This window comes from Vanessa cardui, chromosome 1 (genome assembly GCF_905220365.1).
Source record: "Vanessa cardui chromosome 1, ilVanCard2.1, whole genome shotgun sequence".
Classification (NCBI taxonomy): domain Eukaryota; kingdom Metazoa; phylum Arthropoda; class Insecta; order Lepidoptera; family Nymphalidae; genus Vanessa; species Vanessa cardui.
Genome location: NC_061123.1, coordinates 7316824 through 7331783, shown reverse-complemented (window position 1 = coordinate 7331783; position 14960 = coordinate 7316824). Strand labels below are relative to the sequence as shown.

The window sequence follows — 14960 nt, the reverse complement described above, 5'->3', positions numbered from 1 at the left end:
TGAAGAAGTTAAATATATGAACTAGCAACAGCTGAATGTGGATCAGTCAAAAAATCTCAATCAATACTAACAAATTTTGCTTTATAATATATATGTAAATTAACATTCACATTGGATTCCATTTATTCGCACTTCAGTCGATACCAGTGTCAAATGTAAATTAGTCGTTATATCCCAATTTGTATAAAAAATAATAATAGTCTGTGTCTACTCGTAAACACTTCGCTTGAACAATCTTGAGCGTCGTGATAAGTAATAGATCGGGCTAATACACTTGATTGGAGGAATTAAGTGGGAATATAATTTAGAACTGACTGAACCAGTCTTAGTTCCTGAGTCAGCTCCAATTTGTCCACCCACCGTAAGATACATTTTGCAATTGAGTAGATTGTTCGCTTATGTTAGTTTCCTTTTTAGAGACAAAGAACTCGTCTATAGCTCCGTTAAAACCAGTACATTCTGTGACCATACTTGAATATTATTGCAATTTATTGTGGATTAGTATGGTAGCACTGTGTAGCGTTATTATTAAACTAATTATACAATTATTTTTCTTAATGAAAATATCTGTAACAATACATTATTTCTAGGATGATATATAAAAATGTTATTGTACTTTACTAACATACAATGTAGTTTAAATGGTGGAAAAGAGTAATTATAGAGTTTCTTGCGGGATCTTCTCAGTAGAAAGAACTGCTTTTATGAGCCTTGACTAAAGAGTATATTGTTCTTTTACGTACATGTACTAGGATGGATGTTACTATAAATCTAAACAGAAATCGAGGAATTATTATATTTAAAACATGTGCGGTAGATAAACCTACTGTCGTGTGTAATAATAATAACAAAATAATATAATAATAATAACACGTGTAAAGTAATAAAAAATAATTTTGTGTTCAGCACATCAAATTAGCTAACCTGATATTTTCTGATAATAAACTACACTTTGGCGTATTATAAATGATACTTTAACAGATCGATTGAATGCAATTGAGAAATGAGTGCAATCCGCGAGTATTATCACAGCTTCTTTAATGCCCCCTCATAGCTTACCTACATTGTGAAACGAAGCCTCACAATTTTAAATGCATAGTTGATAGCTTCATCTGTTTTTTTTTATTTGTATACTAAATAATTGTATTGTTCATTTATATATACATAACGTAAATTAACACTACAAGTATTTAGTACGAGCTTAGAGATTAATACGAGTATTTAGTAACTTGTCAGTTAATTTAATTCCATTTTAATTAATGTAGCAACATGGACATACCACTTTGTATATAACGTTTTAATAATAACTTACGCTGAATAATGATGAAAAAAAATTCCTAAATTTCACTATATAAACTGTGTTTTATTTTGTAGCGATTTTCGCTTTATTACAGATTAGACGAATTGATGATCACATTCGAATTCGTCACGAAATTACTTGAATTTGACATCTTAAACTACGAACCTTTTTGCTACAGACTATTTTTTATAAATATACATTTCATTATAACGTTCATAGTATAATAACTCTTTGTATACTGACTAAAAGAAAAACAATATTACAAAGTAGTAAATAGTCGGTCTTACTGCTAAATAGGAATTTCTACTAGACGATATAAATAGGGAAGAAGAAATATTGCTACAATAAAGACAAAAGAGGACGTTACATAGTGGCTATTTATAACAAATATTAACAAGATACACAAATATTAACAAGATATATAAACACGTAAAATATACTAATAAATAATCTATTTTTGCGTATAATATGGCATACTTAATTTAAGAATACATAACCAGACCATATATATATATATATATATATATATATATATATATATATATATATATATATATATATATATATATATATATATATATATGTGTGTTGAATTAAGAATTATATTAAATAAATAAATCAATATTTTGAGATCGTCTTATATAAGCCATGTATTCTATTGAACACTTATATTGACATTGAAAAATATAAAAAAAGGTTTTATTACTGAGCCTATTATATACTCTATGAAATTATTACGAATATGTACAATATTATAATTTAAAAATAATAGATATACTTAATGGGCAATTATCAACGCTATCTTCTGTATTTATAGTCATAAGTATCATATTATTCTGATTTCTTGTTATCCATTCACTTATCGATAACATCATACGGTATCTTTAAAAAAAAAAGCATTATTAATATTATCGTACGTTTATTTTCAATGATAAAATTAAAACATATTATTATACATTTAATTTTAAAAGATTGCTATCAAGTATTAGTATTAGGAAGATATGTATGTGCCAGTGGACGTGTAACAATTGCTTTCTTTCCAAGAAACGATATACAAGAACGAATAAATGCAGTGCTTTTTGTGGTGGGTGACTTTTTATTGATGAGAATGCAGACGAGCAAATGAGCTAAATAATGGTTTGTTGACTGGTCATTACTGACAATTAACTTTGTCAACGTCAGAAGTAGATATTGCAAATTCCGTTTAATGTAAAAGCACTGATAGCCACTGTTCTCCGCTGTGCAGCTATTACAAAACTGTTAATTTAGTTTTTTATTACAGTGAAAAATTATACCTGAGATATTTTATGGTATTTGGTAATAACTGTGGTATGTACACTACGAACATTTCTTGTTTAATATTTGTATTTAATGCAATACTATGCCACTTAACTTTTATTTCTTTCATTTTTACTGAAAAACTTGCGATAGCTATCTCAACAAATTTAATTCGCCATTACATACTAATTATATAATGCCTGTTCTAAATCAAAGTGGTTTATTTATCTTAAATTCTTATTCTATTGGAATAGGATATGAATAGATCCTTCATTGTTGGAAGAAACTCTTCGCTTTTTTAATGATTCCATCACAGTAAAAACATTCAATCTTAGTACCAAATCGACTTTATATTTAGTTCGCAATCAACAACAAATTACTCTATGTAGCTGAACAATTTATATGTCATTCTTATTTAACTTTTTGTTCTCAATTTAAAATAGATAATTAAGCGGGAAGATATTCGTTTAAAGTTTAATTATCATTATAGCATGATATGTACGGATACAATCTTTTAATAAGTATGGAGACTGCGATACGTTATTTTTTGTGACCCTTAGAATTAGAAAAGAAGGTACAAAAACGTGCGACGAAAGCAATACTATTGTTAGGAAGAAATAAATTCGACACTCAGTATCTAATAAGGCTCTTTAAAAACGAGTATCACGACACTTATATGACATGAAAGATAAAATATCGCAAATGTTCCCAAAAAAATACCTCGAAGAAAATCTTTATAAGATATATATTCAATAACAGTAAATAGGCATATCATGCTCGGTACATACATATTAATAATAATATAAGAACTATCAATATATCAATGTTAGTTCTTTATACATAATTACATAAACATTTATTTATTTATTTATCGGTCTGTATGCTCGCGATAAACTCCAAAACTGCTGAATGGTTTTCATGCAGTTTTCACTAATAGATTCATTCATAAGCAAGGTTTAAATATATCATCTATTATAGCTTTTGAATAAATATGTTGAATAACAACGTCAATTGTTAAACATGTCGGAAATAGCAACAAAAATATATATAAAAGGTAAAAATATAAAAAACTTATGTCCATCCGTGCGAAGCCGGAACGGTCTGCTAGTACGTTTACAATTTTTCTCTGTGAGCGTGTGTGTGAGCTTTATTTATTTTTCTTTTATAATGTGTCTATTATTATATTATATACAACCATTGTCGTTTGTATACGTATAATACTGTAAGGCGGCCAAGAAATCTGCGTTGGAAACCAAGAGCCCGACTTTATAGGCTTTTATGTTGCCAACACAAGCTGAGTGTCTCTATTTGTGAGACCATACTGCCTAGTTTCATGTAACTTTTTATTTATGTTTTATTTAGTTTCAATTGTTGTATATATTAAAAGGCTTAAGTATGTTTTCACCGACACTGTCAATAATAATTAGTATTATGACAGCACAAAAGTTTTCCTTTGTAATTAAAGCCATTTATTTATTATGCATATCTCATACATGATACTATAATTATTATCAATTGTTCTGCTTGTTTGTATATTACATGATAAATGGGTCATGTAATATACAAACAATCGTTTCGATGATTTTTTTATTTCCTTCTCATTTTGTTTAACAAAATATAAATTGATCAACAACGTAAGTGACCCATAAAATAACACTTGATACTAGAAATATCCTTTTTTTGTCATAAACATATTCAAAGTTAAAAAAAATAAGACGAAAATATTATACGGACATCCCTCAATATACGAAATGTGGAATTCCCACGATCTTATAAATAACTATTGGGATATTTACATTTTTATTGTGTCCAATAACAATTTATCTTTCGAATTGAAGTATTTTTACTTATAGAAATTTGACTTTCGTGATAGAGTAGTAGGAATCTCCATAGTCGTGGGGGTCGCTTATTGAGTAATCGATGTTCGTCACGATTCGCCCAATCAGCAACGACTCTCGACCTAGGGAATTCGTTTTTTTTTAATTGAAGCTTGAATTACTTTGTGTTGATGAAATTTAACAAGAATACTTAACATTTAGAAATTACTGGACGATATAACTATGACTTAAAATTTTATTTTCGACCTGTAGATATATTTTAAGATCGTTCATGAAAACCCTTTTATTTCTAGTAATAAAAAGTATCCTAGTTGCAACATAGGATAAAAGCCAAGTATCACGCTGTAAAGTTTAATGAGAATCCATTCGATGATAATGATAATCCTGGCCAATTTTGGCGGCCGCTCTCCGGGGAGAATAGCCAACTGCATGTTATAGTGATTAAAGTGTGTACGTATACTCAAGTAGTACTGTACTACTTCTTCACTTTTATAATAATTGGGACTGCAAATTTGACATTCGCCATCCCGGACATTGAATCTGCTTCCATAAAACTAACCACTAGATAAATGCAATATTTTGGAGACACCTTTTTTTCGATCTTTTTATTAAATATTTTTTAAAAGACAATTTTGTTGTATAAAAAATATCTTACATATTCTTAGTGGATTTATTGTTACTTATTATTAATACTACCTATTTTGAATTTGAGTTTGAAATAATAAAGAGACGCGACGTACATTAGAAAGAACATTTTGCAAGCAACGAATTATTCGTTTGAATTTATCTCTAAGTATATGTCCGCTGCAGACTATCAGGTGGCGGAATGATAATTCAGTGCCACCCCCGACCGAGCGAAAGCACATGTATTAGGGAATAGCTCTCGATGGTCTCGGGAATCTGCAGCTGAAAGCTCTAGTACTTTATGGCTGTGGTCAAAGCGCCGTGATTTCTTTTTCGCTAACGACCCGGGATGTTCCAGACGTGCAAGTCAATTGAATTAATTTACCACGCCAATATACGGAGAGACTACAAACACGGAGTTTACTTTTTTGATAATTGCTATTACTATGCTCGTACATTTATAGAATTTTATGGATCGATTTTTAAAATTTAAATGTTAAATGGTATCTCGGCGGGACTTTGAAAGCAATAACAGTTCGAGTGGATCATTTTTAGATTTATTTTTGCGTTGCCACCCGCGGTTTTCACTTCGTCTAATTCAGCATTTACAGTAGGGATAGTGTGGATAGAATCATAAAATGCTCTATAAAACTGCTCGTATGTCTATTCTTAAACGACCTACTTTATGAGCTCTATTTCAGATACGCTGCGATAGCCTTATTTTTAAAAAAAAGAATGTTAGTAATAATTTCTAAAGGTTACGCGAATTTTTCGACAACAGAATCAAGAGAAATTGTTGTCCGTTAATTTAGTTGTGGCCTTAATGGAATTAATTTCATTCATTTAAAACAAAAATTCGCCCATGAGCGCTCCGAAGGCACCCCAAGTCACGACACGGACCGGCTCCTCCGCTCCAGGGAGAGTTAACCTCGTTACTTGCGGGCACGATGCGCCGACTAGATTTTGCAAGCAAGCAATGGCTCAGTAATTCATTACCCACAACCCGCGCCGAGCGACTGATCATTTGTGCGCACTGCGCCCGCCGCACCACCACGTGATTACGAGCACACTCAATGGGAATAAATAGATTGCAATCTGCGCACCACAATCTCATTGAACACCGCTTTCCGTGCACATTACGACGTTTAAGTACAGACTTTATAAATACAGATCACAGCTGCTGTATCATTTCTCGAATAATGGCTATCGTAACATTGTCATTTAAATATCTACCTTTTTTACGTTTATATATTTTTGTCTGGATTTCTTGTTTTTCGTTAATTGCTGTAAATTGTAAAAAAAAAGAATAAAAAGAGTTCACGTCGCATGCAAATGACAGTGTATCGATTTGCGGTGCAGTTCGCAATCAGTCGCATTGACACAGGCGCCGCGCGCTGCGTCGCCTCCACTGTCGCGACTACATTTTTCATCCCCCTGACATCCGCTCTGTTAGCGTCAGCGCACTCGTAATTTATGCCAATGTAACTCATGCGACGGATAGAAATAGTGCTCACGTTATTGCTGATGAAGGGTTCTATCATCTATAGAATCGATTTTTTAAAATAAAATTTGCTTGATTTGCATACCAATAAAAATAGTTAAACATATCGAACGACTATACATATTGTAATATTGTTAGTAAATACATTATGTTTGAAAAGACAAAAGACAATTCATTGACATATATTAAATTCCAATAGATTATATATTGGCTATAAAAGGCAAGGCGGCATAAGTGCTTTCAAAAGTCATTGAATTTTACCCAAGAGTTAAAGTCTAGCACGCAGGTACTACTTAGTCCTGTCACGTCGATTACGTCAGGCCCTGAGTGCCTACAATATTTGATAAACGCACGTACGATCATAACTCAGGTATTAGAAGTTAATATAATAATAACACAATCAAATACTCCTGACATGTATAGAGGACTATTTTACGCGTACGTGGGCAACGCTTATTTCGTGAAATATTGCAATTGTCGTGCATAATTGATATGATGTGTTAGATTGAGAATAAATACACAACATGATATCATTTAAAAAATAAATCACATTTAATTGAATAACATCGTTAAAAAATAAAAAAGCAACATGCTCAAACAACTTTTCGTTTGATAGCTTGTATACATTTAAAATAAATACATCATTACAAATATGTATGTAGTGTATCATAAACATAGTATAGTATAATTTGCATGTTTTAATTGTTATGATTATTTTCGTAATTTAATAATACAAAGACAAATATATAAACGATGCTTTTTATTGTAACAAAAAAGCATCCAATATAATCGTAACGTGCTCTTTGTTGTGTATCTAAAATGTCCTCAATCTCATTTTAAATATTAACACTTATAATTAAACCTAACCTAAATTAAGTCCAAATTAAAACGTAGAAAAATCATTATTTATTAGTACATCTAAAAGTAAACTATTACATTGAAATTCAAATTTTCAAACAAATAAAAATTCAACTAAAAAATATATACTATTTTTTTGTGGAGCTTGTTTATTATTTATGTATACGTTTACAAATGTAACAGATAAATTAGATCATGGCAGATCGGAACAGAAAAATGAAATGAGTTTTTGTTTTAGCTATATTATTAAAAGTTGTTATATTTCTATTAATGAATGTACCTATATTTCAAGAATTAATGTTTCAGTTTATAGCTTCGAAGTCTTTAATAAGATTCCCTATTTTATTAAACGGTAATTGAAGACCTCGGCAAAGTTTACTCTCTATTTACAATTACTTTGATCGTTGCTTAATAACATAGAACTAAAATATAATTATGTTTATCTATATAAATATAATTATATTTATATAGATGTAATGTACAGTTCGATTTTTTGCACATCTTCAAATTATATCTCCTGAAAAACGAAGTTTAGCTGGAAGAGAACGTTTTTAGTATTAGACCGCTCTTTGTAAAATTACAATCAATCAATCCAATTTAAAGTAAAGTATTGTATGTAATGATAAATAAGAAAATATATTTAAGTGTCATTTCAATTATCAAAAAGCTGATGTCGGAGTAGCATTAAACGTGATTTTCTAAACATCTTCGCCTCGTCTAATTGAATTTTGAAGTTGTAATCCATAATAACGATGACAAAGATCTGGTCGTATTTTACGTTATGAATTACAATGCTATTAGATTTGACTGTGATTAATTACTTATTCCATTCTGACATTGTATTAAGTTCAGCGAAATAAGCGGAGTCACGTTACAGGGGATATACGGCGAGGGTGAGCTTGATGGAGAAGGCGAATAATGGTTCGTGATAGTTTTAATAGCACTTAATGCAAGTTGAGGCCAGAGCTTTGCAAATACAGCTAATATGTATGCACTGATGATTGACTAATTCAATTACATACATAGAATGGTTACGGTATAATACGACACAACTTAGATGTAGCATCGGCGAAATTCGTAAAACCGATCACATCCGAATTATGTACGGTATCCTAAATTATCAATATTTATTTCTTATGTGAATACAATATAATCTTTACAGAAACGTAGCAACTTGTAACATCATATGTCCTAATATAATCGTTAATTTGACACGTCGATTTACATGCACTTGCATCCTCAGGTTGAACTGACGCGAGAATCAACAGCGACGAATAGCGTGGAATGGCGCGAAAGGGAGCTATTTCTATAGGTCGTATAAATTGACAGTCATCGGTTTTGTTGAATTTACCAATGCTACATCTAAGTTGTGTCGTATTATACGACTCAATTCAAATTTATCATCGACAAATAAAAAAAAATTTAATCGTATATTTGGCGAATGTATTTGTTTACATGACATTGCAAAATATTACGTTTGTGTAAACATCATTTTCGCATAAATAAATATTGATGATTTCGAAGTCGGTTAATTCGGATGTGATCGGTTTCACGAATTTTACCGATGCTACATCTATGTTGTATACTTTATGGTTGACGATTTATGTAATAATACCATTTTACGTAAACACTCAATGAATTTAAGTTTTTCAAATTAATTCCATAATAACAGAATTATGTTCTCTTCGTTATGTTATATTTCACTTGTAATATAAACATTCACACAATGGCTAATCATTTAATTAAGCTGCAGCACTTAGCTAAGCTAATTATGCAAGCTGAAATAAATTTATCTCTAAATAATGTTTCTAGAATCAAAGTTTATTATTGATTATTTATAATTGACGACGCGTTCAATTATTGCCTTCATGATTACTATTTACAAAACCTTATTTACTATATAAATTCTATAACTATATATTTCATAATCCATCTCCACATTTCCTTGTTGCGATAACATGAAAATCCATTTATTAGAAGTTTGAATTTGTATTTCATTAATGCTTGTCAACATTCTATTAGTTTGCGAACTTTATAAGTAACCCTCTTTGAAACGTTTAATTTTAATCAATTATACTACATAAATTTTCGTTATTATAATAAATTATTTTTTAAATGTAATTATAATAAAAATAATTTTAATAAAATTAATGATAAACCCAAACTGTGCACAGACTGTAACTCGCCAAATGATCTTTAAGTTTAAAGTCTAAATAATATTTAAATAAAAAATCCATACAGATAGAGTAATAACAAATATATTTCGTATTTAATCTTAAATACATTTCGAAATCGACAATAAAATAACGGATGATAGCTAGCTTCACACAACATTGTACTTATGTTGCATACCTGTTATATAATAAATAACTGTCTTTTTGATTGGCAATTACCGCATATTTTTATGCTCGAGTTATACTTTTAATAACTCGCGTCCGTATTTTACAGCATTAACTTGTCAATTACAAAACATTCTATTGCGATATAACGATACAGCGGCGACGTTGAACAGAGAGCCGTCCGCATTATCACCGACATTAAAGTATCTACTATCTCATTACGAGATTGCATCACTTTACACGCTTCAGAACAAATTACATGGCACTGGGAGCTCCCGATTGATATAATATCCGCCATGTTTACGCGGCTTATTCAAACAATTGTCTTTCAATATAATATAGGCCTAACTGTTTAGTTCGTCTCGTGCCTAGATATAAAGTCGCTTAACCCGAGGATGAAAAGTCAAATCATCCGGATTCCAGACTTCAATTTCCAGAAGTTGGACGTGTTCATACTCCAGTGTTACGAAAGTAAGAGAAATCTTTATGAACGTATCGGATTTGCCGTCTCATATGAGATCTAATAGACTCACAGAATACCTGTGTTTGCGCACACAATTGTGCTCTATAATTTCCTTTTTCAATGTTTAGCCTTACTTTAGAATGGCTAGAAGTGAACAAATTAAACTATATCTATCGCGGTAAATTCGTTGGAGATCATTTGCTCAATTTCCTAAGCTACTAAACGAAACGAATTGTTTCAAATGTACATTTTACGAGATTGCTTAAGCTGCAGTTGTATTTCATTTATACGTTTCTTAATTTAAACGTTTTCAAGAGAAAATAAGGAAATAGATTATGCCTATCGAGGTTTCTGTGTTAATTAAAACCACGTCTAATGAATTGATTGCTCAAATTTGCATTTATAGTCTTCCATGCATGTTAAAGATCAAGACAAACAACAATACTGGCTACGATCGTAAAATGGTTACAAAAGTCAGCTTCATTGCTTATTGTTATTTTATTAACTTTAATCGCTTGTTTATTTAGTCGTATAAAACAAAACTGTATTTAAATTTATGACCTATAAATATGTGTTTGCTATTATTACTTGTTTGATTGTATCGATATTCAATGGATAATTAACTTAATTAACTTTAATAGTCCTATGATGAATTATAAATTTTAGTTTAAATATTTCTTCTTAATCAACAAGATATACCTATTTATATGTTCGCGTCTATAATATATGTATACTAAATATGTGTATAATATCACTGTTAACAGTGTATCATTAGGACTTTATTTAAATAAATATTAAAAAAATCATAATCAAATAAAATGTAACTTTAGTGCGTCCTAAGCAAGAACTGCCAACAACTTGAACCTTTTACCCGAATATCATAAAAAAATATTATAGACCGCGTCAAATGCGAGGTCGTTAACTTTTTAACAAGCTTACTTAAACGGGGTTGTGGGATGTACGTCAATAAACTTTTATAATTCAAACATATTTCTACTCTCCTATGACTTTAAAAACGATCTTTATTATACTTATATTTATACTTAAACATGCACATGTATAAATATCATGTAATAATTCCGTGTCTTAAAAAAGTTTTAGTAAATCAAATGATTGTGGTATTTGTGTGGCAACATAAAAATATTTTTATATTTTGATTTGATGATGAATTTATGATAGATAATGCAACGGATATCTCCATGTAAGCCAGCATTTCAGTTTTCGCTGAGCAATGTTATATTCGCAAACCGTAGCAGATTTTCTTTTATTAAATATTCTGATATGAAAAAATATGCGTTTGCTACATATTAACTCGCCCCAGTTTGTAAGAAATAACATAAAGCTATCTTTAGCAAAATTACATTAAGTGTATCGCTGAACGACCATATAACGTACATACATAATGAAAAAATACCGTTTTATGTCCGCATGTGTCGTAAAAATACTGTCTCGAAAATTATGAGAATTAAGAGAGTTTTATTTCCATAATAATACATGAACCTAAATACATAGAGTTTTATTTAAATTCGTTGAGAACCTGTAATTTACATAACACTTATCATTTCGATGTGAAATACGAGTATGTCCCGCTGTTCTCGTATAACGTAGCCGACTGATTATCAACTCTTTCACAACGACTCAAACTAATACCGAGGTTCGTTGTACACAAACAACTCTATGTAAATTAAAAGGTAGCGTTGAAGCGCTTGAGTTGAACTCGTAACGGTTTTTTCTAAATGATGCAACGAACATAATACGGTTTAAAAAATTCATTACTTAACATTCATAAAAATGATTATTATAATAGCCGAGCTGAGCTTTTTAAAAAACGCCACCGTATTTAATTATAATTTTTTTTTATCTTATTAAGTAGTTCTAAACTAAATGCATATAAAATGTCTAGAATGAACTATGTTTTTTTAACAAAACGAATGAGTAATAATTGTTTATATTATTATTAGATCAAATTAAACCTTTCACGAATATAAATATTAAAATTAAATTTGTTTAGTCGTACGAGTAGTATAGCAAACAACAATTCTTTAAGGGTACATATTGATGAAACATTGTTTTAAATGATTTGTAGAATAATATGTAATCAAATTTACGTTATCTGGTTATGTGAATACAGACAACAGATTTCAAGTGTTTCAAATAGTTATTTGATATCTCCCCAGGAGGAAGTACCGCCGTAATATCTAAGTACAAAATTGGCTGTTGATGATGCTATTGTAATCGAATCGTGAACTTTTTAGCCTTATCATCTTATTACGTGACTCTCCAAGTACTCGTTTTAGTCATATTCTAGTTGATCATGTTCATGATCTCTCTGATGACTATCCATATAAATTTAACTTACATAATCTTGGCTAGCCTTCATAAGCTTTAGGGTTAGCATGCATTTCACGACGACATTCTCTGATGTTGAGATTTGCTGAATGGCAGCCAATAATATCGACAGGTTTAATCCCGAAAAATCAGCAACAAAGATCCGCGTAATATCGTGCGACGCAGTATCGCTACCGGTTTTAGTTTCGTCTTTCTCATCTCTTAACGATATTGTTGTCACAAATATCCCACTCTAGACATCTAAAAAAAATAATTATGCTGTGGTAGCAGTGACTTCCAACTTCCGACACCAAATTATACTTATATGAAGGACCTAATTGTAGTCGGTCGGTAAACATAAAATTTATTTCAAGTACAAAAAAAATTATATCTATATAATGCTCGGATGCCTTCGCTACAGTCTTACATATTTTCGTTTTTTACTTTCCAGATAAACATTTACTATCGCTTCTAATGTAAGCTGTTCCTGACGTCATATGGCTTTTTATATACAGCTACTTTGTTACGGAACATTTTCATTATACGTAGAAAAAAAAACAAAGTGTAATAATAATGTTCCGCTAATTTAAGTTATATCATTACATTCGAGACACTTTATATAACTCCGCAGGACAGACAAAACTGAACTTTGATACACAATAATTAAGTCCATATTAGTTTGGGATATTTCAAAATCATCGAACTATTGGAAAGGGTAGCAGAGGTGTAGATCGGTTGTTTTTATTACATGTTAGGATCAGTTGATCGTAAAAGTATTGAATTCTAATTCAATAACTAATTAGCCGATATTGGCTCGAGTTTATTTTTAACAATTCGTCATTTAAAAAGAGAATATACAACAAACATGAATTTATTAATTATAAAATAATGCGCTTATTCTGTAACAAAAATAAATATACTCAACTTATATATTTACGGTTTAAATAAACTTTTTTTTGTGTAATTGATGTTAACATTTGTTAAACTTTTTATATTACGAAAACATTTTATTTCAAACCATGTTTTTAAACCCCAAATGTATGTGGGAATATATTAGGCCTTGTTAATTATTATGGGCCCGGGTAATGCTTGTAATTTGTACCGTCACCCTTAACTAAGTAGCTGCGGTGATGTACCGTGCAAATTAGCAAATAATTCCTGTAATGAAAATGCAATGTTCTACTTAAATTTATAACCTTCCCGCCATTAAGAACAATAATCATTACAAATACTTCATCCCTTCATCCACAGGAAGATTTGTAAATACGATTTGATTTTAAATTATATAGGTAGAATATAGCGTTCGAAAACGAAAAGCACTTAAGATAATTGTGTTATGAATTTTCGACGTTTATAATAAACCACTTTAATTTCGACGTTCTCTAAATAGAACCTTTTTACATTTCAAGCGTAATTCGTAAGAAATAATTTGTGAATGTAATTTTATTTTTGTCGTTTTGTGTTATAATAAAATTATATGTCTATATTAGCTAAAATAAATACGACTCATAAATTTTTCGTTTATTGAAATCAATAAAAAAGTTTAAATATTATATATTCCCTTTGGTATATCTCATTGCCTATTACCACAAACCTATATTGCTTATTTTCTAAGAGGTAATTTTTAGTCACCAAAATGATTGCACAAAATTGTGAAGTTTATTCGACTCGATTTAAGGAATATGCTTAAAATTACTGGTTGGCATTTATGTTGGCAGCATAAGTACCGTGTAATAAATGATTCAAGCTAAATTTGGCATTACTAATTTACCGTTCTTTTAATTAGTCTTAGTACATCTGTACAAGTTTTGGTGACGTTCGCGACAAAATTTTTAATTTTACCACGCTAAACTGTTATTTTCAACAGCGTAAATTCGGATTCAGCGAAGGTTGAAATATAACTAGATAACTTTGCTAGACTGTAACGTAGTTTTCAAGGCCAGTTCGTCCTTACATGAAGGCTAATTAGGCAACATATCTAAAGCAGATGCGGAATATGTTTTTATGTCAATATTTATATTATTACTATTTTCTGTGCTGATATTTAAGACTTTAATATCGACCTTTTTAATAATCATTGAGTTTGTTTAGCATAGTTCATTTGAAAACCACTTAAACATTAAGAAAATCAACGCGGGTGTACTTTATATGTTTACTTTATTTGTAACGAAAGTAACTATCACAACTCAAAAATGAAAGAAAATAAATCATAATGTTTTAATTTTATCTTAGCTTTTATTGACTTTATTCACTATGTTATGTGAAGGTTGATTCATAGCTTGTGATGTGAAATTAAATTAGAAGTATAACAGTTATATTCCAATCTATTCTTATTCGATGTCATTCTTAACAAACTGACAATACGTTATTTTTATAATATAATTAGCAAAAACAATTATTGCTTAAAGTTCCATAAAAATCATCCTAACAT

General features: G+C 30.1%; 1 protein-coding gene across 2 annotated transcripts in view; it reads left to right on the top strand.

The window, feature by feature from the left end:
* The first annotated feature begins 2307 nt into the window (after positions 1 to 2307).
* The window catches only part of LOC124535139 (major facilitator superfamily domain-containing protein 12-like), a 36761-nt gene continuing 24108 nt past the window's right edge, over positions 2308 to 14960 (top strand). The window contains exon 1 of one of the 2 annotated variants that reach the window (XM_047111340.1): positions 2308 to 2384. In XM_047111340.1, the coding sequence (XP_046967296.1) occupies positions 2368 to 2384 (17 nt within the window). In that variant the 5' untranslated portion in view covers positions 2308 to 2367. Of the gene's footprint in view, positions 2438 to 14960 lie in introns of both variants that reach the window. The other variant, XM_047111418.1, reaches the window with a different exon arrangement.